This window comes from Apodemus sylvaticus, chromosome 4 (assembly GCF_947179515.1).
Source record: "Apodemus sylvaticus chromosome 4, mApoSyl1.1, whole genome shotgun sequence".
NCBI classification, from domain to species: domain Eukaryota; kingdom Metazoa; phylum Chordata; class Mammalia; order Rodentia; family Muridae; genus Apodemus; species Apodemus sylvaticus.
Window position 1 is genome coordinate 167,051,969 of NC_067475.1, and position 25,303 is coordinate 167,077,271.

Sequence of the window (25,303 nt, forward strand, 5' to 3'; positions counted from 1 at the left end):
GTTTGGCCTGGTGTGATCTTTCTGGAGCAGCCCAATAAATCACAACATTGGCGATGAAGACTTTAGTAATTGCTATGCAGGGGAGCTGCAAAGCCCAGGCAGATCATGAGACCCCATGAACCTGCAGCTGCCCCTGGAGAACTAATGCCACCTTGAAGGTCACCACTGCCATTGCCACCTGCAGCCACTGCTACAACATACTGCTATATCTACTGGCACCCACTGTCACCCACCATGTGGATTTCTACCACTGCAGCTGCCACGTTGAGACTCACAGCCTTCTACCATGTGAGCTGTGCTGCTGTGGCCTACCACATGGAGCTGGTTTCTGGCCACACCTACCACATGGGTTCATACTTCTTGCTACACAGCTGCAGAAGCCTGCAAACACACACTGGCATATTGGTTGGTAAGGAGTTTCTCCAGTTAGCGGGAAGAGCCCTAGATGCCCAGATAGCACCTGGCTAGCCTCTTTTGGGCTAAGGGATTGGCTTCCAATGCCCTGGTGTGCTGGCTGACCTATGAGTTAAGACTAGACCCTTGGGTGACGCCCCTTCTCAAAAGCAGTTCATAAATCCCTCAAGCTCTTGCAGCCAGGGGAAAATTCCTGGTAACAGGTTGAATTGCTATCTGGCAATTTCTGGGAAATTACTGCCATAGCCTCTAGTTATTCTCTCAAAAACCTTAATTTCTAGCACGGCCATATACTGATCCATTGCTGAGCTCTTCTCTGGACACCAGTACGAATAGTTTGGTGACAACCCCTTCACCCAATGGGCACTAAATTGTCTTCAAACGTACTTCCAGGTACCACACTGGAATGTCTCCTGGAAAACCTCTCTGCAATTAATACCTGATTTAGACCCTCAAAACTGATATACCTCTGTAATAAAGTCTGGATTCAATACCCTTTAGATAATAATTCCAAATGGTCAGTTAATGGCATATTAGACCTGATCATTTGGATCATTTGAAGAGATCTCCATGCATACTGCCAGGAGTCGGGTAACTGGAATGAGGTTTCATATGTTCAAGCATTCATCTATCTTCGCTCTCAACCCTCTATCTGCTCCTCCTGTTCCCCAACCCAGTTTCTCTTAGCCATGAAACCTACACACCCTCCACTAGATGATGCTACAATGCTTGATCTAGCTAATGAGTCACCTGCTATCTGCCACAGACCTGCCTCCACACCACTGAAAACCCAAACTGCTGCCTCAGTTTCTCCTTCTCACCAGACCCCCAGAGGCTACTAGCTTGACCTCTCCAGACCCCTCTCCTCCTTCTGTGCTAGCTGTAGATCACTCCAAATACACTACATTGGTGCCAAACTTTACCCCTCCTATCATATGTTCTAAGGCCCCAGCCAGACCCCCAAGTCCTCCTTCTCCTCCAGGAACACCTAGCACAGCATTGGCCCTTCCTTCAAGGGAAGTGACTGGTGTTGACGGTCTGGTCTGAGTACATGTTCCTTTCCTGCTGAGTGAATTTTCTCAAATAGAAAATGGGCTAAGTTCCTATACCTCTAACGTCTCCACCTTTATTAAGGAGTTGCAGTATATCACTCAACCTCATAGCTAGACTTTCCATGATGTTCATATGATTCTTACTAATAATTCATTTACTTCCTGATGAACATAAGCAAGTTCAGAAAGAGGCAAAAATGCAAGCAGATGAAATTCACCAAACAGATGAAACATATCTAATCAGACTGAGGCAGTGCCTGACCAGGATCTCAGATAGAGTTACAATTCCACAGGTGGTATCTTAGCCAGAGACAGGTTTATTACATGCCTTCTGGCCACCCTAAGAAAGGCAACCTTACAGCCAGTAAATTTTGAAAAACTCCAAGAGGTTGTCCAGGACAAACAGGAGAACCTATCTCATTTTTTAGATTACCTCACAAAGGCTTTATTGCCATACACCAATCTGGATCCTGAAAACCTAGAAGTTAATCAACTTCAGATGACCTGTGTTTTTTCCCAAAGCTACCCCAACATAAAAGCCAAACTTAGAAAGTTAAAGAGGAGGTCCCTAACTCCACAGGTAGAAGTCTTGGTGCTGACTTTCAAGGTGTACCACGAGAGAGAGCTACATCCCTGGACGGACTCCTGGCCTTCTAAATCTCAGAGACCACCAGGCCCTGGCTATAGATGCAGTCAGCCAGGTCACTGGTGAGGACTTGCCCAGCCAGCCAGGAGGATAGTGTCCTAGGTGCCCTCATGAGGCATATTGGGCTGCTTATTGCCCTTGAAGGACATTGCTTCCTAGGCTTAGCTATAGATGACTGAATGGACCAGAGCTCCCACAACTTGAACATGCCAATCACTAGCAGGGAGCCCCCAGTAGCTACCATGGTATGTGGGCAGCTCATATCCTTTTGGACATTCGGGCCACTTATTCAGTCCTGATGGAGTTTTGGGGATCCACTTCACCTTCACGTTTTCCTATCATCAAGATAGGAGGACAACCTTATCGTCCTCATCAGACCCTACCACTTAGTTGCATTTTTAGGGTTGTGCCCCTCACCCATTCCTTTTTGGTAGTATCCGCATGTCCTGTCCCCTTATTGGGAAGGCAACTTTAACTAAGTCAGAAGACTCTATTTCCATTGCTCCTCCCATTCGCCTAAACCCAAGCTCTCCAGCAGTTCCTCTGCTCCTACTTCTAGCCAGTCAGCCTACTAACACTAACATGTTGTTTCCTTTGCCATCTTCTCAGGTGGGCCCCAGGTTTGAGATGTCCAGAACTCCTCTATTGCTAAACATTCTCCTGCTGTCATCCAGTTACTGGACTGTTACCAGGCACATGACCAAAGCTCAATACCCTCTCTCTCACCAGAAACTAAGGGGACTTAAGCCTATTTGACCTCTTAAGAAAAAAAAAAAAAACTCCCTCACACCAATTTTTCCCTCTTTAATACCCCTATAATAGCAGTGAAGCAACCTAATGAAATATATCAGCTGGTTCAAGGCCTCAGATACATTAATTCTGCAGTGGTCCCCCTCCATCCTGTTGTGGCTAACCCATATCCACTTCTTTCCACTGTCCCTTCGGGGACTTCTCATTTCTCAGTCCTACATCTCAAGGATGCATTTTTCTGTATTCCTCTTGACATCCAGTCACAGAACATATTTGCCTGTATGTGGACAAATCCTGACACTCATTTTTCTGCCCAACTTACTTGGACTGTCCTACCTCAGGGATTCCGGGACAGCCCATACCTATTTGGCCAGGCCCTGGCTTCTGACTTGCTCTATCTCTCCCTAAATCTAAGATTGTGCTTTATATAGATGATGTCCTTCTCTGTAGCCCCTCTCTAGAGATTAACCACACTGACACCTTTGCTCTTCTGAATTTCTTTTTCAGTCGAGGCTACAGGGTCTCACCTTCTAAAGTCCAGCTATCCACTCCTCAGGTCACCTATTTGAGACTAACAATTACCCAACCCACAGGACTATTACCTTAGATGGAAAAAATCTGATTAAGTTTCTAACTGTTCCTTCTACAAAGGAAGAGATTTTATAATTCCTAGGAATAGCTAGCTTTTTACGTTTTTTCCCCCTCCTCTTTTGTCCCTTGTATAAATCAACGTTAGGCCCTGCCCATGAACCTCTTCTCAAACCTGTTACCAAGCCCTTCCAGAGGCTCCAACAGGTTCCTCAAGGCCCCAGCCTTACATCTCCCTGACCTGACTCGTTCTTTCTCCCTCTATGTAACTGAAAAGGAGGGATTTGCCCTTGGAGTCTTAGGTCACTAAGTGGGACCTTCTTTTGCACCTGTAGCATACTTGTTAAAGAAACTAGATCTAACCATCCAGAGATGTATACCTTGTGTTCATAACTTAGAAGCTGTTGAACTCCTTATTTGAAAGTCAAAAACACTAACCTTGGGGTCGCCTGTAACTGTCCTCTCTTCTCATAACCTGTCACAGTTCCTAACTTACAAAGGCTTACAGATTCTACCTCTGTCCAGGGTTCTGTCTATTCAGGTAGCGCTGATAGAAGGCTCCACAGTCACCTACCCATCATGCCTGCTTCTTAATATTTCCAAATTTCTTCCTCAGCCTAATACTAACCACTCCCTATCTTACTCCTGCACTGAAACTTTAAAGGAACTATTACATAATCCTTCACACCTAGAGGAGTACACATTGCCTCAAGCCATTTATACCTAGTACACAGATGGAAGCTCTTTTCTATATGAAGAGGCCAGAAAAGCTGGCTATGCCATAGTGTCAGACAGAGGTGGCAGAGGCACAGGCACTTCCTACTCCCACCACTAATCAACAGGCTGAACTAATAGCCCTAACCCCGCCTTTCACTTGGCACAGGGATAATCCATCGGCATCTACACAGATTCCAAATAAGCTTTCCATATCTTCCTATTCCATGCTGCTATCTGGAAGGAGTGTGGGTTACTTACCACAAAAGGAGGATCAGTAACTTATATAAATCACATTATGGCCATGCTAAAGCCCTTCTATCTCCCCACAGCTATTGGGATTGTCCACTGCAGATCCCACCAGACAGATGACTCTATTGTCTCCAAGGGAAACAACTGGGCTGATGAGGCAGCTAGAGCTGTAGCCCTTAGGATCCTGGACTCATCTCACTCTCTTCCTTACACTACAACCCACATTCCCACCCTCACCCCCTGACATTCCCCAAACTCTCTCCTATCTTCATGAACTCCTTCAACCTAACAGCTGAGCATTGTCTTCTTTTGTCAAGACCCACCTACAGCCTACTGCTAAGGACTTAAGTTTCTTAAAATCTATCACTACCTCTTACAAAATCTATCAGATGTCAGACTCCAACTTGGGGTATCATAGCACCCCTTTTCCTACCCATCAGGCTAGAGGTTTCTTTCCTGGAACTGACTGGCAACTTGACTTTACCCACATGTCCACTGTCAGATGTGCCAAGTACCTGCTGGTCTTGGTGTACACTTTTTCAGGGTGGGTAGAAGTGTTTCCCACAACTAACAAAAGGGTTCAGACAGTCCCTGATCTTCTGAGAGATCCTCTCCATGGTGTCCCAGCCTCCCTCCAGTCATACAATGGTCCTGAATTTACTTCCCAGATTTCTCAAATTCTACCTAAGGCCCTACATATTCCCTGGCATTTTCCCATTCCCTACCACCCTCAATTTTCAGGGAAGGTAGTAAGAACTAACAACTCCTTAAAAAGCACCCTGGCTGTCACAGGAACTTCACCTTGACCAGGTAAAACTCCTAACTCTGGTTCTTTTCAGCTACAAGCTCTCTACAAGCAACCTCTTCCCCTCTTACCCTTTGAACTCATTTTTGGATGTCAGGTCCTAACTCCTAGTCTTCCACCTAAATGCTCTCCCCTCCCAGACTATCTACTCACCCCATTACTTTGCCACCTCCATTCTCTCCTATGGAACATTGCTGACCATCCATAGCCATCACAGACTGTCTCCTGTGCACTGCCTGTGGACTCCAAGTCCTTGGAGACCAAGTCCTTCCATCCTCTGCAGATCATCTGCCCCCACACCTCTCCCAAATGGCAGGACCCTTTTAAGGTAATTCTTGTGACCCCTACAGCTGCTAACCTCAAGGGACTTTCTCATTGGGTCCACCTGTCTCACCTCGAACCTTTTATCCCTCCATCTAAAAATGACTCTTCTTCATACACGTGAACCCTACCAGGACCATGCTCTGTTAAGTTCCAGAGGATGTTGAGTCCACCTACCTTGTCCTCAGTCCCAGAAAATGAGGCTCCACTCCAGCAGCCAAACTTGACCTCACTGGATTAGACATGGGCTTCCAGTCTTCCTCCTGCTGTTTGTTTCCATCCAGGGCAGCCCTTACATCTGGAGATTCGAGGTTCAAGAAACCCCCAGAAATAACAGTCTTTCCAAATAGGGTCAGGAAACTGCTCCATAGCTAGATGCCAGGAGCCAATCCAACTGTATCTGTTATCCCATCTAAATATTATGATCTCTATGCTTTTTCTTTGCCCCATATATGTCAGATATATGTGCTAGGATTGTAGGATCATGGGCCAATCATTTCTTCTATCAACACTGCAAGACACTATATATATAAAAGACCCATGGGATTCCACGTGGGAGACAGGAGTTGTTGGTAAACTCTACAGCAAAAAACCAGCCTGGGTCCCCAGTAAGTACCATCCATATCCAGAGAAAATATGTCTCAATTGCCCAACCCCTAGATATAGTAAAGTAGGGGAGATAATCAAACACTCCTCCAAGGTCCTTACCTCTTTGACACACCCCTCATAAATAGCATTAACTTGTCATTTCACCTTTTGCTTCAGATCTTGAACTCAGCATACCAACTCCTTAATGTCATTAGTGCTAGTCACTTTAAAGATTGCTGGCTATGTGTACCCCCTAGAGTTAACTTACAGTTGCCATTTCCCATGATACTGCCAAGTAACCTTACCTCACCTTTTGTCAGCTACCCTAACTCCATTGTTGCCATGACTGTTTTAAAAACAGTTGCAAACTGTTTTAAGATCTCTGGAACACGTTCTGTAGGAACGCTGAGCTCCCTAGACGGCAATAGAACCATAACCGTCTCTACCACAATGCTCTGCTATCCAGAACACGTCAAGTCTTTGTGGCACTCAGGTATACAGGAATAGTCATAGGAGTTGGAGGGATACCCTACAACTGGAGTTGTAGGGATAATGACTTCCATGACCCAATATAATACATTTACTTCCCAGTTTGGAAGCTATCTTCAAGAAATGACTGAAACTGTGCTTACTATCCTAAAACAGATTGATTCTTTGGCAGCTGTGGAGCTTCAGAAGCAACAGGGCCTAGATGTCCTGGCAGCTAAAGAAGCTGGTCTTTGCCTGTTCTCCAAGAAGAATGTTGTTTCTATGTCAACCAATCTGGGATACTGAGAAATAAAATACAGGAGCTACAGTTAGACATAAAGAATTTCAGGGAACATGAGACCTCCAACTCTGGGATTTCGCAAAACCTTATATGGAAGTGGATACTCACTTTTGTAACCTTTTTCCAGTCATCCTCCTGGTGTTGTTATTCCCTCCCTGCCTCATTAATCTTCCTTCAACGACAAATACTAAAAATTTCTAGCCAAACTATTAATCAGTTCCTATTACAGGATTACCAGCTGCTGCCCACAGGAGAGCCGCCGTCCAGAGAAACCTGATGTAAACGTTTACCAAGTGGATCCCAACGGAGAAAGTAAGCTACACCCAAAAACTGATGATGTCCCTGACAGCAGGAAGCGTCTTAAGAGACATGACGCCCTCATTCACTTTTATCTTTGTCTTCCCCCTCCTCCTCCCCTTTTTTCTTCTCTTTATAAGAAGGAAGATATGTTGGTATCAGAACCAATGACATCACATAGGCCCAACCTGAACACCTGTTGCCAAGGCAATAGCCACCATATTCCCAGAATCTACTTGGCTCACCTCCTGCCTTTCCCTGTGACTAACTATTCATATATAAAGAAAGGCCCCTCTGAGGTTTCTCTTTCCCCCTCTCCCCTTCTCTTTCTGCCTCCACTTTGCCCTTTCCTCTCTCAATAAACTTCACGGGGCCTGTTTTGGCCTGGTGTGGTGTGGTCTCTTTGGAGCCACCCAACAATTACAACATTTTGTATGCCTTTAATGCTGTTTTAGAATCATGTCCATACCTTACAGTTAGACTAGCCTGTAGTTCAAACTACTCACAAGAAGATAGTGGGTATGCAGGCGTCATCTCCAGACAGCTCCCTCCAGTCCCTATCTGAATTCCATACACACCATAGCAACCTGGAACTCCTCCTGTGTCCTCTACACTGTTGGGGTTACTTGTTAGAAAAGGATTAGCTTGCCTTCTTTGTCCTCCACCCCATTTTGCTACCAAGGTCTCCTTTAATGTACTCTGGATGCTAAGTGATAGCACAACTGTGTCTTTAAAAACAAAAACAAGGAATCAGAACTGTACATGGTTCTGAGGTTCTTATTACATTCTCCTTTATCTTGTCATTGAGTTGTGCTTTGAGTAAGAACTCTGGTGCTGGGGTAGTTCCTGAAACAACTCAAGGAAAGGGTTTGGGGTGTTGGAGACAATGGTATCACTACTTCCACAAGCCTGGGCCCAGCTGGTGATGGGGGCGGGGTGGCAAGCATTAAAACGACCTTACAACTTCGGTGTAGGCTCTACCTGATTTCCTAAGAACCTTCTGACCAACCCACCCAGCCAGGTGGCTGCCCGCTGGGGACCTAGTGCGTTGCCACATTTTTGGGGACAAGGTCAGACCAGCAGTGAGGACCCAAGATCAGCCTCCAGCCCTCAGGTGCGCAGGCGCACCGTAGCCAGCCGGCGGCGCTTGTCCTGTAGCGGCGTTGGTGGCTCCAGAGCCCGTCCGTGGAGCCCAGACATCCTGCTGGGCCGTGACACGAAAGCCTCCTCACTCCGGGCCATGACCCGCGCCGACCGATTCTTCTGCCAATCAGAGGCAGCTTTGCCGACCAATCCCAGGGCATGGAGTGTCCTCTTCAGCGTCTCTTCCCTTTGTCCCTTCGGCTCCTCGGCTCCTCGGCTCCTCGGCTCCTCGGCTCCTCGGCTCCTCGGCTCCTCGGCTCCTCGGCTCCTCGGCTCCTCGCCATTTCCCGTGGCTGGGCCTTACCCGGCCTTCCTTAGCCGCCGAGTTTCTTCTGGGTGTAATTTCCCAGGTTTCTCTTCAGCCACTTCCGGGTCTTCGGTCGTTCCGGAAGCCAGCGAGTTCCGGAAGCGAGGGCGACCCAGATTCGGCTAGAAAAAGCCCAGCTTTCACGAGAATGTTTGAGACAAGGTTGCGCGGCGCCCGGGCGTTCCGCGCACCCGGCAGGTCAGTGTCCGCTCGGAGGTGCCCCGCGGTACGGCGCGCGCCCGCCCCACGCGCTTGGAGGACAGCCTCGCGACGACCGCAGCCGCTGTGGCTTCCTGTCTTTTTGGAAGGAGCCGGTCTGTCTCTGGCGTCCCGGACAGGCAGTAAAACAAATCCAAACTCCTGGTTTTCCTCTAGTTTAACGCTGTCACACAGACAACGCGATTCTGCAGGGACCGAGCCTCTGCAGTCCCCGGGGCGACGGTGCACACAGCCCCGAAAGTGCCTCCTCGCCATTTACAGTGCTAGGCTGACCTCTTTAACTCTTAAATAAGAATGTCTCGGCGTTTATGAAAAGGATGTGCTCAGTGTTTTGAGGTTTCAGCCTTCTCGAGAGCCCATTCTTGGCTTCCGTAGGAAGAGTTACTGAGGTTTTTCTTTCAAGATAGTTTCTGATGTGCATTGAAATTCATTGGATTGTTAAAAGGAGTATGAGGATCATTTTTGTTCTTCTTTTGGGGGTCCTTGAAGTCTTTGTTGGTTCGCTAGTTTATTCACGTGCAATTTTCTACACACCAACGCTTAGCAAAAGGACTTTTCACGGACTGAAACTTTACCAGTCTCTCGGTTTCAAATATTCTATGGCACCCTTTGCCAGCTTTTCCTCTTGACTATTTAAGATAATTGATGTATGACTATGAGCCCCCATTCCGACCCCCTTACCAGTTTGTAGTCAAAACACCTTCCAGGAATGTGTAGCCTTTAGTTAAACCTGAACAGAATGGATTTGGAATGACTGACTTTTCTTTGTACTGTCTTGATCCTTTTTGTGGTACCAGTTATTTGTATCCAGAACGATTACAGCTGAAAGACATGAGCTAGAAAATTTGAAAGAGGAGTCAGTAGAATTAAAAAAAAAAAAAATCAACTGAGCATACTAGGCCCCTAAAATGAAAAGAATTAAGTTCTAGTCTTGATTATAGTTTGCTTCTGCCCAGCTTTACCTTTCGGCCTCATTCTCTTTTTTTAGTAATTAGAGGTAGCACTCAATCTGTGGTTTTAAAATTGTTCTATAAAAGAACTTTTGTAGAAATTTCCTGGAGGCATGCAGAGGAGAGACAAAGCAAGCCGGCTGTCCGCTGCAGTTTAACAAGCACAGCTCGTTCTTTTATAACAGTGTTCCTGTTAGGATTTAATTCCTATCTCAGACCAGATGATCTATCGTGCTTTTCAGTGTGAAAATTCTCCTTCCTAGAACAATTGTTCATTTGTTTTCAGTATGTATTCATTTGGTTATTCTGGCATTCTAAGGTTATATATTCCTAATTTCTAAAAGGGACCAACATGGCAATGCTGTTTCATTTTATAATAATAGAAAAGCTTAATTCTGTGGTTTTGATCACTCTTAATTCCCAATTTCCCTTCCTCCTGAATATTCCTGTTTTTTTTAAACTGTAATTACAGTTTTGTTTAAATTGATGGTCGTAAAAGTCTTTGCAGTAATTTTCTATTTGATCAATGATCAATTCAATTTCTGAGCCTTGAAGGTATGTGAGGACTTGCTGGTCATCACTTGTCTAGGAAAATTAGGGTTCTAGCACCATATGATCTGCAGGGCGTTAAGTAAATTTCAGATTCCTATAGTACAAAGAAAGTGTGAGCTGTGTCAGTTTTTATGTCTGAGCTAAGTTCACTTGAGATTGCCTGCACCTTTCACCCATTCTTGGTGATCTGGGTTGGACAACAGGAATGTGTGCTACATATTTCCTGTCTCTTTCCTGTGGAGTAAAAGTAGCTTCCAAGTATTCTGTGGCCCTCCTTCATTCCCTCAGAATGTGAGCCTTGGGAGACAAGCCTCAGTTGTTCCCTCTCTCCTTGACTGTGAGCCTTGTACTGATTTAAGCTGAGTAAGATGGCTCTTTTGCATGGTAATGGGGATAGGGAAGAGGATCATTCATCCTCTGGCCTTCCCAGCATGGGCTCTGTGTCTTTCCAGTCCATTTCCTTCAGCACAGTCAAAAGTCCCTTTCTTTAATGGTTTTTTTTTTTTTTTGCTGTTTTTTAATATGCATTCCTTTTTTATCAGAGCTCAGATTTCTTTCCTGAATAAAGTAAGACAAAATACCACCCAATTGTCTTTTCTTTTATAAAGCATGCCAGCCGGGAACTCCAAAGTCATTCTGTCTCTATCTTGTCTAACCCTTGTGGCATAACATCTACCTTACATACAATTTTGTATTCATAATAAATGATCACGCCACATTTTTCACCCAGATAAGTCTCTTTGTTAGGTCTGACATTCAGTCCCTTTGACTGATTCTCTGGCTGAATGTATAGGGGAGGGAATGTGGATGGGAGCTTGGGTGATTTACCACATTCCTTTTATTTCTTTCCTCATCTGTAGTTCAGAGAGCGTAGTTATGAAATTGGTCTGTTGAATGATCCTGAGGCACAACAACAACAAAAATTGCTAAGTTTGTTCTGTTCTACAAATTTTGGATAGATTAGCAGCAATTTATTGTTACTTGACCTTAAATTATTTTTGTTTTAAAGTAGAGATAATAAGAGCTACTGTTTTAGATGGATTCCAGGAGACAATACAAAGGAAATATGTCGTGTCTGGTACAACTAGGTATCACTCGACAATTTCTGTTCCATGCTCGATACCTTTTAGTTCATTGGGGATATTTTCCCATTCTCTCTTACCATAAAAATTGTAGTTAAATCTATGTTCTAATAATCCTTAAGTCATTTGGAATTCTTCTCTTAAGCAAGTTGATTTGAAACAATCCCTGAATTTATAGGATACTTTGAACATTCAGTTTCTTCAAGTATTTCATCTGTCTGTGTATGCATGCTTAGAATCGAAGTTTGCTGTAGTCGGTATCTGGGCACTTCAGGCTTACTTAGCCTTTGAAAATAATTCCTGCAGTGTGTCCTCTGGTGCTACCTTACTGCTGGGCCATCATTACCTTGTTGGTATAGGGTGCAGATACAGGGCATGCTCTGCCACTTCTAGCATGGTGACTTTATGGTAGTTACTAATCCCTTCATGTCCTGATTTTTGTTTTATTTTTTCTATGACTGTCCCTTTATCATGTATCTTGCTATATTTTCTTTACAGTTTTTCAAAGTCAGTTTTTATATTACCATGTCTCCAACTGGAAAGTTGTTGTTTTGTTTTTGTTAATCTCCTCCTTCTAAGCTTTAATTAAATACCTCTTGTAAATTATGACTTTGTTTACAATTGTTTTTTTCCCTAGATTATGAAGAATGTGTTGTAGTAAAATGACTGGTCCAAAGTCTCTTTGGCATGCCACTCATTTCCTGTGTGCATTCAAGCGCCTCTTTCGTGTTGCAGTATGCCCTCTCTATGATGGAAAAACAACAACTTTCTGGAAGAAAAGAATTACTATTTTCTTTAAAAAAAAAGGGGGGGGGTGATGTTAAATAAAGGTGTTAGAAATTCTGTCTTCAGATAGTGTTTTAGATAACCTTACATACTGAAACAAGTACACAGTAGCTAAACTAAGCAAGGGCTTTGGTGGGAGGTGTTGTGTGTAATATGAATTGTAGTCTTGAAAATTATACCTTTTGGTTTTGGTTTGGTTTCTTAGGTCTTTCCAAAGATGCGGGAAATATATATATATATATATATATATATATATGTATGTATGTATGTATATGTGTATGTATGTATATATGTATGTATGTATGTATGTATGTATATATGTATGTATGTATGTATATGTATAATCCCCTCTCCTCTGGTAAGGAGCTTATCTCTCTACTCTCTTCTGTGAGAACTGCATTTTTCTACATTTTAGAAAAGTTAAGAAAATACTACAATTTTGATTAAGAACCGAATTCAATTGAAAATGAATTTGAAGACCTAATGTCCAGTTTGAAAGCTTCATGTGTCTTGGATGTATCCAAATGAGCATTATTGTGATTTATCAAACTGACTCGATAAAGTATTGAAAGTAAATTTATTTGTAATAGAGGGAGGAACAAGAGAGTAGTTACAATTAATTCAGCAAGTCTGGCAAAAGTAGGATGTGATGGGGTTTGGCACTGTTCGGAGTGCCAGAGGTTGTGGTATCCTTATAGATATCAGCCATAGCTTTACTCTTAGCTATGTTCGAAGTGTACTCTGGGAATCAAGTGAAGTCCCTCTCTGAGGCATGGACCACTTGCTAATATTGATTTCAGTACAATGGACAGTAAATCTGACTACAGGAAGAATATCTTTTTAGATTCAAAACTTAAGGTCTGAACTTAGAGATTATTCACATATCCTCCAAGTATGAAGTATTAATCTAAAACTTCTAAAAACCTAGAGAGAAATAAAATGAAGTTCTGGTTCCATCCACTTTGGTTAATGGAATTCCTAAGACAGTGTAGCTGTGATTTCTGTCCTACTAAGGATGAGTTCCCAGCAGCAGGTGGCCTAGAGATTCTTTGGAATTTAGAGGGTTTTGCTGTCAATGTTTACAGGCTTGTAAATTTAAATGTAGCATTTCTGTAGGCAGTATGCATTGACAAATATGTTTAATGGTAATACATCTAGTACTGAGAGTCCCAGAACAGGTCAATAATAATGTGTATATTGATAGCAGCAATGTAGGAGATGTTACTTGGTATTATAGCTAAAATCCATGTTATCCTCTTAATCATAATTACATTAATATTGACAGGCCCTTGACAATACCCACATTATTATTGATAGATTTCTGTCAATAATGTGTTTTTAAATAAAATATATTCATTCATAATTTGTACCACACTCAATAAAAGCTTTAAAGTACAAACTGAAAATTTCCTTCTCTCTCAGTGAGATGAAATCATTTGCTATGGTTTTTCAATGTATGTAGAAAATAAAGGTTTTATTTTTGGAAATGAAGATCAAAAAGAAAACAGGAGTTATTTAAGGCATGTGGTTATATGTTGCCGCTCTTCAAACACCTGTTTTTAAGATTTTTTTCTTTTAATCTGAAAGGAGTGCAGTGTGGCATGTGCCCCAATAAAATGTCAGCAGGGGCCTTTTTAACAGTTCTTAGTACTGGGTAATTTGGTCCTAAACATCTTTATGTGACAAGTTAGTTTAATTACCTTAAAACCCTGGGAGGTATTATACTTTTTATCTGTTCTTAACTTTGCCTTCAGCTTCTTTCCCCTATATCCTTAAAGTATAAAATCTGCCTCTAATGCTAATATGTATATCACAAGTTATAATTTTAATCAGTTTTATATGCCACTTTGCCTGAATAATAAATATTTCTTAAGATTAACATGAATTAAAAAAATGAGGGGAAATATATTAGAATGGGGTGTTAAAAGGTGGAATAGGATGAAATTTCTCTGGGCATTTTGAAAAACAATATCAACCTTTTACTGTTTTAACTCAGAATAATTTTAGTTTACAAAAGCAAAATGATTGAGGGTGATTTTTTTTTAAATTCTTCAACTTTGAGTCAGCATTTTTAAAACTAAGTACCAATCTAAAAGAACCAAAAATATGGAAATTGCTAAAGCTTAGTTAAATTATTGAAAGTAAAGTACATGTGGACTGACTGATGGTTAAATATTGGTATTAGCAATCGCTTAACAGAAACCAGGAAATTACCAAAAGTTTACCAAAAGTAGTAGAAATGTTGTCTGTCCAAAAATATCATAACTAAAACAGCCATTTTTATTTGCATAGTTCTTATTGAAAATAAATTACCTTCTCCAAAAATGTGCTGCCGTCTTGGACAGCCCTTGAACTGTAGCCGTCCTTTAACTCCTCTCTTGCACAGTTTTCCTCTCACTGAGTGAACAGTGCTGTCAGGCTAAGCAGCTGAAATGTTACCTGTGTTAGGTCTTCTCAGCTGTGATCAGCATCAGTGCAGCAGCCCTGTCTGCCTAGGAAGGTTGTCCAGTGCGCCGTGGCCCAGCAGCCTTGTCAGCCTAGGAAGGTTGTCCAGTGCGCCATGGCCCAGCAGCCCTGTCAGCCTAGGAAGGTTGTCCAGTGTGCCATTGCCCAGCAGCCCAGCTCTCTTCCAAGGCCTCTCTGCTTTCATTACAGCAGATGACTTACCTCTGCCAGGAGACATATGAAAACACACTGACTAACTAATCAAGGATACATTCGAGCAGCTCCTGCTAAAATCGATCTCCAAGAGTCTCAGCAAGACCATGGGCAGGAGTTCACATCTCAGGCCTTTTGCACAGCCTCTTCCTTTTTCCTAAGTAAGAAAGTTTATGTTTTTTTCTGAGGAGTTTTGTGGCTTTCTTTATTATTTTTACATTTTGAGACTCATTCTTTCATTTAGAGATCCATGGGCAGTTCTAATTTTACTAAAGCTCAGTTGTGTTAAAGTATGAAAAAAGGGACGTTCACTGATAATAAATACTTAGATCAAATCTGCTACCTAGGAGCTTGACTGGTATTTACATGCCCAATGAATATTAGTTAAATTGAATAAGTATTTGTTAGAAAATTAGAAGTCACTAAAACACAGACTACTTCGATTATGTTGAAATGATTTTATGTGCTTTAAAGCCATTTATGGCTTGCTTTTTTTTTTTTTTTTGTACTTCACACCGATTATGGAACAAATTTTATTATGCTGCAGTGGAGGGAAGAGGATTCTATAATCAGATTAATTGAAATTCCAGTATTTATTTCATTGTTTCCTCTCCTGGTCACGACCCTTCTCAAAAGCTAGTATTCTAAAAGATCTGTCTCTGGTAGAGTGGAGTTGGGGGAGAAGAACTGAATATAGTATTTTGTTGATAAACGGAGGTTGAATGCTTGGACTGTCTGCGCCCTGCCCAATATCTGTGTGCTCCTGAGGTTTCTTTATGACCTAGTCATGGGGTTAATTATGTTGATGGGGTTAAACTGCTGAGTGCATTGGTAGTGATGAAACCCAACCTTACTCTCTACCAATCCCATTTTGTATTGTTCAGAGAAGATACATGTGGGATGAGCCTCATGTTGGGGCTTCCTGCCTAGCTTACATCTAGTCCTGGTCTCATGTTTACAATTTGCCACAATTACATTTTAATGATATAGTCAATATTTCCTGGAAACAAATTCTTTTGACACAGGTTAAGGCATTTTGTGAGTAATAATGAAGATTGCTGTCTTTTCAAACGAGATTTGCCAAAATCAACTGTAGCCTTTTCTTTTATGCCCATCCTTAGCCAAGGTAATAACAGTGTGGAAATAAGACTATTTTATAGTTTCCAAGCCACTTTTGTAACATCATCTCATTTAATCGCAACAACCCATTGAAGTAGCTGTTATTTCCAGCTTTTAGAAGAAGAATCTGAGGCTAATGAATTTTTTTGATCACATAGCATGTAGGAGACAGAGCTAGACCTTGAGCCAAGGAAAGTTTGATTTTAACTTTGCTTCTCTCAGTCTGTCACATTTGTGTAAAAATGGATGAAGAATATAATCTAGGTAAGGTATTCCATCGAACAAACTGTGGTGTGCAATGGACAGTGTTTGTCCTAGGTTTACGATTAAAACTAGTCACCCAAACTATTAAAATCTTGGAAATAAACTCTTAAACAAACCCCAGAGAAACAAATTATCCATCTGGGAAGCAAAGTCTGAAGACCAGTGTAATAATAAGTCCTTTGGTCTACTAAAGAGCCGTACAGAGGGAGATGAGTGAGGCCAGCTGTTCCTCATCTGCACTGCAGCCAGCCGTGGGGGTGAGGGGGAGCAAAGCAAAAAATGTTAAACTATAACAGAAGGAATAAGACAGAACTTTTATAGTATTGTTAAATATAGGATGTTAGACTGTTAAGACCTAAGTCTCCTTTTCTGGTAGTCATTAAAAATTCCTCTTTACTACATGATCTCAAGTATGATTTCTCTAGAAAGAAGGGTTTTGAAAAAGGTTGTGTCTGCGAAATTCTTCACTGATCTCTTACTAAATATCAGTTAAAAATTGAAGCAGAGGTATCTTTCTAATTTTTGCTTTAGCTAGGTGTGTTGATATGTTGTTCACCTATGCATTGACTGGCTTTCAACACCCCCCCCCCCACTCCATCTCATACGGGTTTACAATTGGTCCCTTATAAGCAGTTTTTAAAAGCAGCCAGTCTCTGTTGAATTCTAGATCTGTAAGATTAAGATAGTTATGTATTCCATTCTGGAATCTTCACAGTTCTAGTACTTAAGAGATGCTTAAATTAGGACCACTGGCCCTATAAAACAAGATGAATATCTAATCCGTTCTTGGCTAGGAAAGCCATCTGTCAAACTCAGCACTAGGGACCAGGCATGTAGGGCTCATGTTGATGATTTGAATTGGGAGAAAAATCATGTAGGATTGTGTTAGCTAATAGAATAGTGTTTTTTGTTTTTGATTTTTTTCCATCTGAGATAGATAGATAGATAGATAGATAGATAGATAGATAGATAGATAGATAGATAGATAACATGTTGAAGAAAAGGCTACCTTAGTTCTCTGTACTTGCTTGCTTCTCATTTTAGACCTTGGGTGATAGTCTTAAGAGCCAGGGCATGTCCTTTTCTCTGTATTCCAAGATCCACTTATAATCAGGATTTTTGTGGAATCAACAATGGCCTTGAATTTCACAAAGACTTCTTAAATGAAAAAGATGAATTCACTGAAAGGTTTGTACCAGCTTTTGTAGAAGTAGTGATGAAACAAGTAACCAGCTAGAAACAAGTAACAGGAAAAACATGCGTAGGTGATAGGAAGAAAAAAAAAGGATGAATTTTGCTTTGAAAGTGACTAACCCAGAGGTTCTCCAAATCACTTGAGCCTGAAATCTTGAGGACCCAGGGCATATCTAATAAGTTAAAGTCTTGAGAGTGGAGCCGAGCCTGATAATCCAAAATGTATAAAGAATTCAAGAAGTTAGACATGAACCAAACAAATAGCCCAATTTTTAAAAAGAGTATTATGGATTTAACAGAGAATTCCCGACAGAAGAATCTCTAATGGCCAAGGTTAACTTAAAGAAATGTTCAATATCTTTAGTCAAGAAAATGCAAATCAAAATGACTCTGAGATTCCTTCTTACACCTTACATCTTACATCAGAATGGCCAAGATCAAAAACTCAAGGAACAGCATCTCACCCTGACCCAATTGTGGAGTAAGGGGAACACTCTTCCACTGCTGGTAGGGGTACAAGCTTATACTGCCACTTTGGAAATCAACTTGGTGGTTTCTCAGAAAATTGAGAGCAGATCAAGACCCAGCTATACCACTCCTGGGCATATACCCAAAAGATGTTCTACCATACCACAAGAACATTTATTTACTCAACTATGTTCAAAGCAGCTTTATTAGTAATAGCCAGAAACTGGAAACAATCTAGATGGCCAACAAAAGTAAATAATGACTAAAGAAAATGTGATACATCTACACAATGGAGTATTACTTAGCTATTGAAAACAATGACATCATGAAATTGTCAGGCAAATAAATAGAACTAAAAAAGTTCATACTGAGTAAGGTAACCCAGACTTAGAAAGGCAAACATGGAATGTACTCATTTATAAGTAGATATTAACCATAAAGTAAAGGATATCCACACTACAATCCACAGACCCAAAGAAGCTAAGTATCAAGGAGGGCCCAAGAGAGGACTCTTAAGACTCACTGAGAAAGGGAAATAGAATAGACATTGGAGGTTGATGGAGGGAGAGGACTGGGTAGGGGAGGAGGTAGAGATTAGAACAGGCTCAATCTGGTTGGGGTAGGACTGATAGAGTACTGGGAAAGACAATTGTAATTGGGACCAGAGAACATGTCTGGGATGAGCTAGAAACCGAGGACAATAGAAATTCCCAACAATCTATGAGGGTGACCATAATGAAGGCACCTAGCAATGGTGATTATGGAACATGGAATGGTCATCTTCCATAACCAATTACATTACTAATTGGCAATACTTCCAACTCAGGGACTGGAATACCAACGCAGCCACAAAGCCTGAGACCCATAAAATGCCTTGCTTACAACATGTTATGGGATAAGGACGGAGCAGATTTTGAGGGATTAGCCAACCAGTGACTGGCTCAACATGAGACCTAATCCATGAGAGGGAGCCTAGCATAAATGTCATCAGAGAGGCTTCACCCAGAAACTGATGGAAACATGCAGAGAGCCACAACCAAACATTAGCTGGAGCTTGGGGAATCCTATGGAAGAGGAAGGATTAAAGGAGCCAGCGAGGCCAAGAACACAAGAAAACCAAGTAACCTGGGTTTATAGGGCCTCACAGAGGCTGGGCCACCAACTAGAGAGTGGATAGCATGGACCTGTGCCCCTTACACATATGTAAGACATGTAAAACACAGACATGGCAGCTTGGTCTTCATGTAGGATCCCTAACAGCAGGAGCTCCACCCAACGAGGCTGCCTTGTCTAGACTCAAAAGGAGAAGATACACTAGTCCCACTGATGTGCTGAGGCTACTTGATGTCCATGAGAACCTCCCCACCCCCTTTTCTGAGGAGAAAGGGAGAACAGAATGACAAGGGAGGGACTGGGAGGAGAAAAAGGAAGGAAAACTGGTATCTGGGTGTGATGTAAATAATTTAAAGTAAATAAATAAAAAGAAGCAGAAAAGGTGAGCGCCAGCCATCCTTGGCTGTGATCCTGTGAGTGATTCTGGTAAGCTCTTAAGTTTGAAAAGGACTGCACTAGATGAGAATGGAATATGTGGAATATGCAATTATACATGTGTCTTATGTGTATTTATATCTTTATCAAATGAAAGTAAGATTATTGTTACAAAGACGGCTGAATTTATTGTGAGATGATTTGAGTGAATTTTATACCATTAGCTTCTTCATTTAATGTTTAACCAGATAAAGTAAATTATATCAGAAATACCTTGATGTATAAAAATATGCACCCAAACTGTCTACCCCATATTTATACCACCAAGGCATCTTATAGAAACCCTTGACTTGAAACTGTAGCTGTGGCCTTCCATTCATGTGTCCCCTGTTAGCGCACTGGATCCCCATTGTAGGTGTGGCCTTCCATTCATGTGTTCTCTGCTAGAGCACAGGATCCCCATTGTAGGTGTGGCCTTCCATTCATGTGTTCTCTGCTAGAGCACAGGATCCCCACTGTAGGTGTGGCCTTCCATTCATGTGTTCTCTGCTAGAGCACAGGATCCCCAACCAGTCGTGTACTCCACTCTGGTCTGTTTTTTTTTTTTTTTTCTTTTTCCTCTTTTTTTTTTTTTTTTTATTCTTGCCAAATAATGTCAGCTCTTTCTCCTCACTTTAGGTTTTAACATTACCTTTTTCTTTGTCTCCATGGATAGGTTTGTAATTTGCAGAACCATTAGCGTCTCACTGGATCAGCCTAACAGCCTGTTAAATGGTCAGTGGGCTTCCAGCCCTCCTAGCAGCCAGCAGAAATCTGTCCTAAGGAGTAGGCAGAACCAACCTTTAGGATCTGTTCCTTTACAGCCTTCGCTTGTTCTTGAACTCTGGCTCCTCGTATTGTCTCTGTTCATAATGGCTTTAGTTTCTGTAACCATACTGACCCTCTTGCTCCTTCCCAGAGCCTGCTTAGACAGCTCCTCTCCAGAACTGGCCTCCAGAAATGCAGTTAGAGACACAGTGCCTTCAATTTCCCCTTCACAATCACATACCCCAGCTCACTGTACAATGCCTGTTTATTTTAGATAGCATACCCTTCCTGTATCCCTCATTAAACCCAGATAAGTTATAGGCTCCACCATACTCACAACTGGCTTTCATTGTATCACTGTCTCCAACAGAGTAGGTCAATAGCAGATAGGTCACAAACACTGTAAAATAAATAAGTACCAGTATTTTAATGGTTATTGGAAATAATTTTTCAGGTTACCTTTTTTTACCCTAAACTTTCATTCTGTTCATTTGTCTATTTATCAAATAATTATAAAATGCTTCTGTATACCAGGAATTATGATAATTGTCCTGATTCAACTCTGATAATAGCCAAATAGTCGTAGCATCAGTGCTTATCATGTCGTAGAAGAAATAGACAATTAACAAGTACATTATATATAACCTATAGAGGTCAAGAGAGGAAGCTGGAATGCTAAGGGCACAGGGAGAGGGGCAGCCAATCCAGGTTTTAGATCAGAAAGAAGTGATACTTGGTCCCTTACTTAGTCTCTCAGTTGAAGAAGAGGGACACATGTTCCCAGGAAAAGAAGAAAATGATACACTGTATAAGGTGATCTTAGTGCTTTAAGAAGCATCTGGGGTATTGTGTTGCAAGGTCAGCAGTGTCTAATGGAGCAGAAGGTAGATAAAGCAAGAGAAAAAAGCCTGGAGAAAGGGAGAGCAGCCAGACTTTCTAGAAAAAAGATCTTTAGGAGATAGAGTGGTGAATGCATGAGGGAAGCGTTGTATGCACAACTGTCATTGGCAGTGGACTAGATTAGTAGAATAAAGAAATGAGACTCAGTTTCTCTCTTTTTAATCCCATTTCTTTACTGTAGCTCCTGGCAATTATGAGGCAAGGGCTTCCTGAAGCAGATGTGCAGCAGAACTCTCCACTGCCTTCTGGTAGGCCACTGAGTGCTGAAGGGGCCACAGCGACGGAGGAAGGTTAGTGCTCCCTCAGAAGGGGCTTGGCATTTGTGTGGGGAAATCATCCCTCATGTCTGGTTTAGTGGAAGATGTCACCAAGCAGCCTGCATTATTCATGGGCCATTTTGTTTTCTAGGTTTGAACTCCCATTAATTCAGTCTAGGATACATGGGCAGCATTAAAATTCACTTCTTGAAAATTTCTTGTGTTATCAGACAGTCTTCATTTCAAAAAGTCCGAACTCATTTTAGGATGTTTTTGCTACTTTTAGTATCTAAAATTTAACATTTAACATATGCCTTTAAGTAAATTTCATAAATTAATTAAATTTGAAAGGAACTTAAGATCATTTTTTGGTCTCTAACCCTTTATTTTATACTCAAGAAACCCAAGGTGGGGAGGATCAGGTGAAGACCCTGATTTCAGATCTCTGGATCTGGTGCTGACAACAGTGAATGTCCACAGGCCTCTAGTGTAGGCCTTGGTTCTGCATGTTACTGTTTTGGGCCTCTCAAACACTGCAGAATGTGTTTAAGCTTCATGTCCTGACAAATCCTTATACAGTGTTTTAACCCAGTCTTAGTTGTGTGTAGTGGACAAGGGCTATATATATAAAAAATAAATAACATGATGACCTCATATATGTATACACTATGAAATAAGTACTTCAGTTAAACAAATGTATCCATCACAGATCATCATTAGTGGAAGTATATGTGTTTGAAAACAGTCTTAGCCAGCTTCGAACAGGAGTGCCAACTATCAACTATCGTAACCGTGTTGTTCAGTAAGTGTTTGTTCACCTTACCCACAATTTACTCATCTTCTAACTTGGAATTGCCATTTTTGGGCAAAGTCTCACCAATTTTGCAATTTTCTTGCAATCACAATTTTATCTTCATCTTTCCGGAGTTCTACATGTTTATATTCTACATAAAAATAGATCAAGCAAAGGAGCCACTTCAAAACTACAGGTGATTTGGGTGATAGTTTGATTTCTGATTCATTTATAGGATGTAGCAGATGTCAACTGCAGCAGTGACCAGATGTTTTTACCGCTGTGGTTAGCAATTCTAAATGACTTCTGTGGCATGCATACCTAGCTAATGTTAATTAATGTTGTAGATCTTTCTCACTGTCCTCCTCCTCTAGCATCCATTTCTTTTCTTCCATATTTATGAAATTAATGTAGTAAATATCTTCAACCATGCCCTCTTTTCTTTTTGAGCACTTTGATAGTTGTGTGTCCAAAGTACACATTGGTTTTTCGGAAATGAAATATAAGGACAGTATATTTGAGGAACACTGGGGATGACTTCAAACACAGCCTGGAATCTCATCGGAATGCTGACACTCACGATGAAGCCTGGACTTAGCCCTCCGTTGCTCTACTCTATGCAGTTCAGCTTCCTCCATTTGTGTGCTATTTGGCCTCATTGTTAGTTTTAGGATTTTAATCTTTCTGGCAGAATATCTAACCAAGGAATATTTTGTAGAAGTGTATTTTCAGAATAAGTAAACAACTGTGTTCTCTCTCCCTCCCCTTCCAGCCCTCCCTTTCTTCCTCTCTTGATTGCTCTCTCTCCATCCATCCCTCATTCTTCTCCTCCCAGCTCTCCCTGCTTCTCTTTATCTATTCCTGTCTATCACTCTCCCTCCCAACTCATAAGGGACAAGGGATGAGGGTGAGGTAGAGTCAAGATATAAAGGAGGGACGGAGAAAAGAAAGAGGTTCCAATTAAGAAGAAATTGTTCCTTGGTTTTTTAACATAGTAATAATATAGGCCCATCTTCTATGTTTACTGGCAGCTGAAGTGGTAATAGAAGATTGCCACTGCTTGATGTTTCCTAATTGTATTTTCCTAGCTAGGTCGGAGAAGACATGGCTGGCGGAGAAGAGAATGCTCAGAGTGCGAGGAGAGTGCTGAGGATAAGTCAGCTGGACGCGCTGGAGCTGAATAAGGCCCTGGAGCAGCTCGTGTGGTCCCAGTTTACGCAGTGCTTTCATGGATTTAAGCCAGGACTGTTAGCTCGCTTTGAGCCAGAAGTGAAAGCATCTCTGTGGCTTTTCCTATGGAGGTTCACCGTCTACTCCAAAAATGCCACTGTGGGGCAGTCAGTTTTAAATATTCAGTACAAAAATGATTCTTCCCCCAACCTGAAATACCAACCACCAAGTAAAAATCAGAAACTGTGGTATGCTGTGTGCACCATTGGTGGGAGGTGGTTAGAAGAACGATGTTATGATTTGTTTCGGAACCGTCATTTAGCATCTTTCGGGAAAGTCAAACAGTGCATGAACTTTGTGGTTGGATTTTTAAAATTAGGTGAGTTGATGAACTTCTTGATTTTTCTCCAAAATGGAAAGTTTGCAACTTTGACAGAACGCCTCCTTGGCATTCATTCCGTATTTTGCAAACCCCAGGACATGCGCAAAGTTGGCTTTGAGTACATGAATAGGGAACTTCTCTGGCATGGCTTTGCCGAGTTTCTGATTTTTCTCTTACCACTCATCAATGTCCAGAAGTTGAAAGCCAAACTGTCTTCCTGGTGTGTCCCCCTTACTGCAGCTGCTGGTAGTGACAGTACACTAGGCAGCAGTGGAAAAGAGTGTGCTCTGTGTGGAGAGTGGCCCACAATGCCTCACACTATTGGATGTGAGCATGTATTTTGTTACTACTGTGTTAAGAGTAGCTTCCTATTTGACATGTACTTTACGTGCCCTAAGTGTGGCACAGAAGTGCACAGTGTGCAGCCACTGAAATCAGGAATTGAAATGTCAGAAGTGAATGCTCTTTAGAAACCAAGTTGCTTCCTCTGAGGAAAGTCAATTGTATCCATTTCCTTGGAATTAGTCATCCTCAGTGCCATCTGTAGGTGGCTTTTAACAGGAGTGTGCTGTACAGCCACTTTCTTTCCAAGCACAACTCAGTTCTAATCACTGGAAACCAAATGATACTAGAGAATCTTATAAATGGTCATGTAATTTTTTAGATCACCTACTACAATTTTTAATGTCAAGAATATTGGAAATTTTTTGTCAGATGAATACTAAGAATGACTAAGAATGCTTCTTCGTAGAAAAAGGTCAGACTCTAAAAATAAAAGATTTTTGAGACTCTGGGATGATTGTACATTTATTTTCAGAGACAAAAGAACATTATAAGCTGACATCATAAAACCCTTTTATGTTTAATCTCAAGTTCTAATGTTTCACTGGTAACTAAGCTTTTCCCTGAAGCCAGTTTTCAAGAGGTTTAGTCCATAGCTGTCAGACCCCATCAGAGTTGAATTCTTACACTCAAAATGTAGAAGCTGCTTAAGGAAGCCTACAAGGGAGTTCTGCGGCTGTGGGACAGCTAGGATAAAGAGCTCTATTTCCTAAGCCTCTGTCCGGGATCAGTGCTCATGTTCACACTAAGCATATTGGTAATCTTAGGAAGTAAGACTAGAGGTCTTCTGTACTAATAATACAGGAATTCATATCAAGTGCCCATTCTCTCCAATTTTCTCTTTGTTAAACAATAATATGAAAATATTGGAACCATTTTAATCCCTTAATCAAGATAATAACACTTTTAAGTACTCTCAATTTTTATGCCTTCACAATATTCTAAAATCCAATTGACTCACATGTTAAATTATATATATATATATATATATATATATATATATATATATATATATATTCTGGAGATGTAACAAGTAGCTTACATTGTCAAGTCTCTACTCTTAATTAGACTCTTTTGCAAGATGGTTTCTAAGTAGCAAATGTAGATACATGAGTACATGAGTGGTAGACTCTGGAAATCATATTTCACTCAACACTTAAGGTATTGATGGGTCTGGAGGTACATCAGTGAATAAGGAAAAATAGAATCCTCAGGTGTCCATTCAA

At 41.5% G+C, this 25,303-nt stretch overlaps 1 protein-coding gene across 3 annotated transcripts; it reads left to right on the forward strand.

Annotated features, from left to right (window-relative positions):
* The first annotated feature begins 8,747 nt into the window (after positions 1-8,747).
* Positions 8,748-24,529, forward strand: Pex2 (peroxisomal biogenesis factor 2). Of its 3 annotated transcripts, XM_052180901.1 has the most exons (4): positions 8,748-8,844; positions 21,315-21,423; positions 22,100-22,192; positions 23,272-24,529. In XM_052180901.1, the coding sequence occupies exon 4, from the start codon at positions 23,288-23,290 to the stop codon at positions 24,203-24,205; it is 918 nt and encodes a 305-aa protein (XP_052036861.1). In that variant the 5' UTR covers positions 8,748-8,844; positions 21,315-21,423; positions 22,100-22,192; positions 23,272-23,287; the 3' UTR covers positions 24,206-24,529. The 3 variants fall into 3 exon arrangements, with proteins under 3 accessions (XP_052036861.1, XP_052036858.1, XP_052036860.1); XM_052180898.1 differs by lacking the exon at positions 22,100-22,192; XM_052180900.1 differs by lacking the exon at positions 22,100-22,192 and having other exon boundaries at positions 23,276-24,529.
* The last annotated feature ends 774 nt before the right edge of the window (positions 24,530-25,303 follow it).

What these genes read in the sequence shown, in the direction of transcription:
- Pex2 (XM_052180901.1), top strand. Translation starts at nt 23,288, where the DNA reads ATGGCTGGCGGAGAAGAGAATGCTCAGAGTGCGAGGAGAGTGCTGAGG.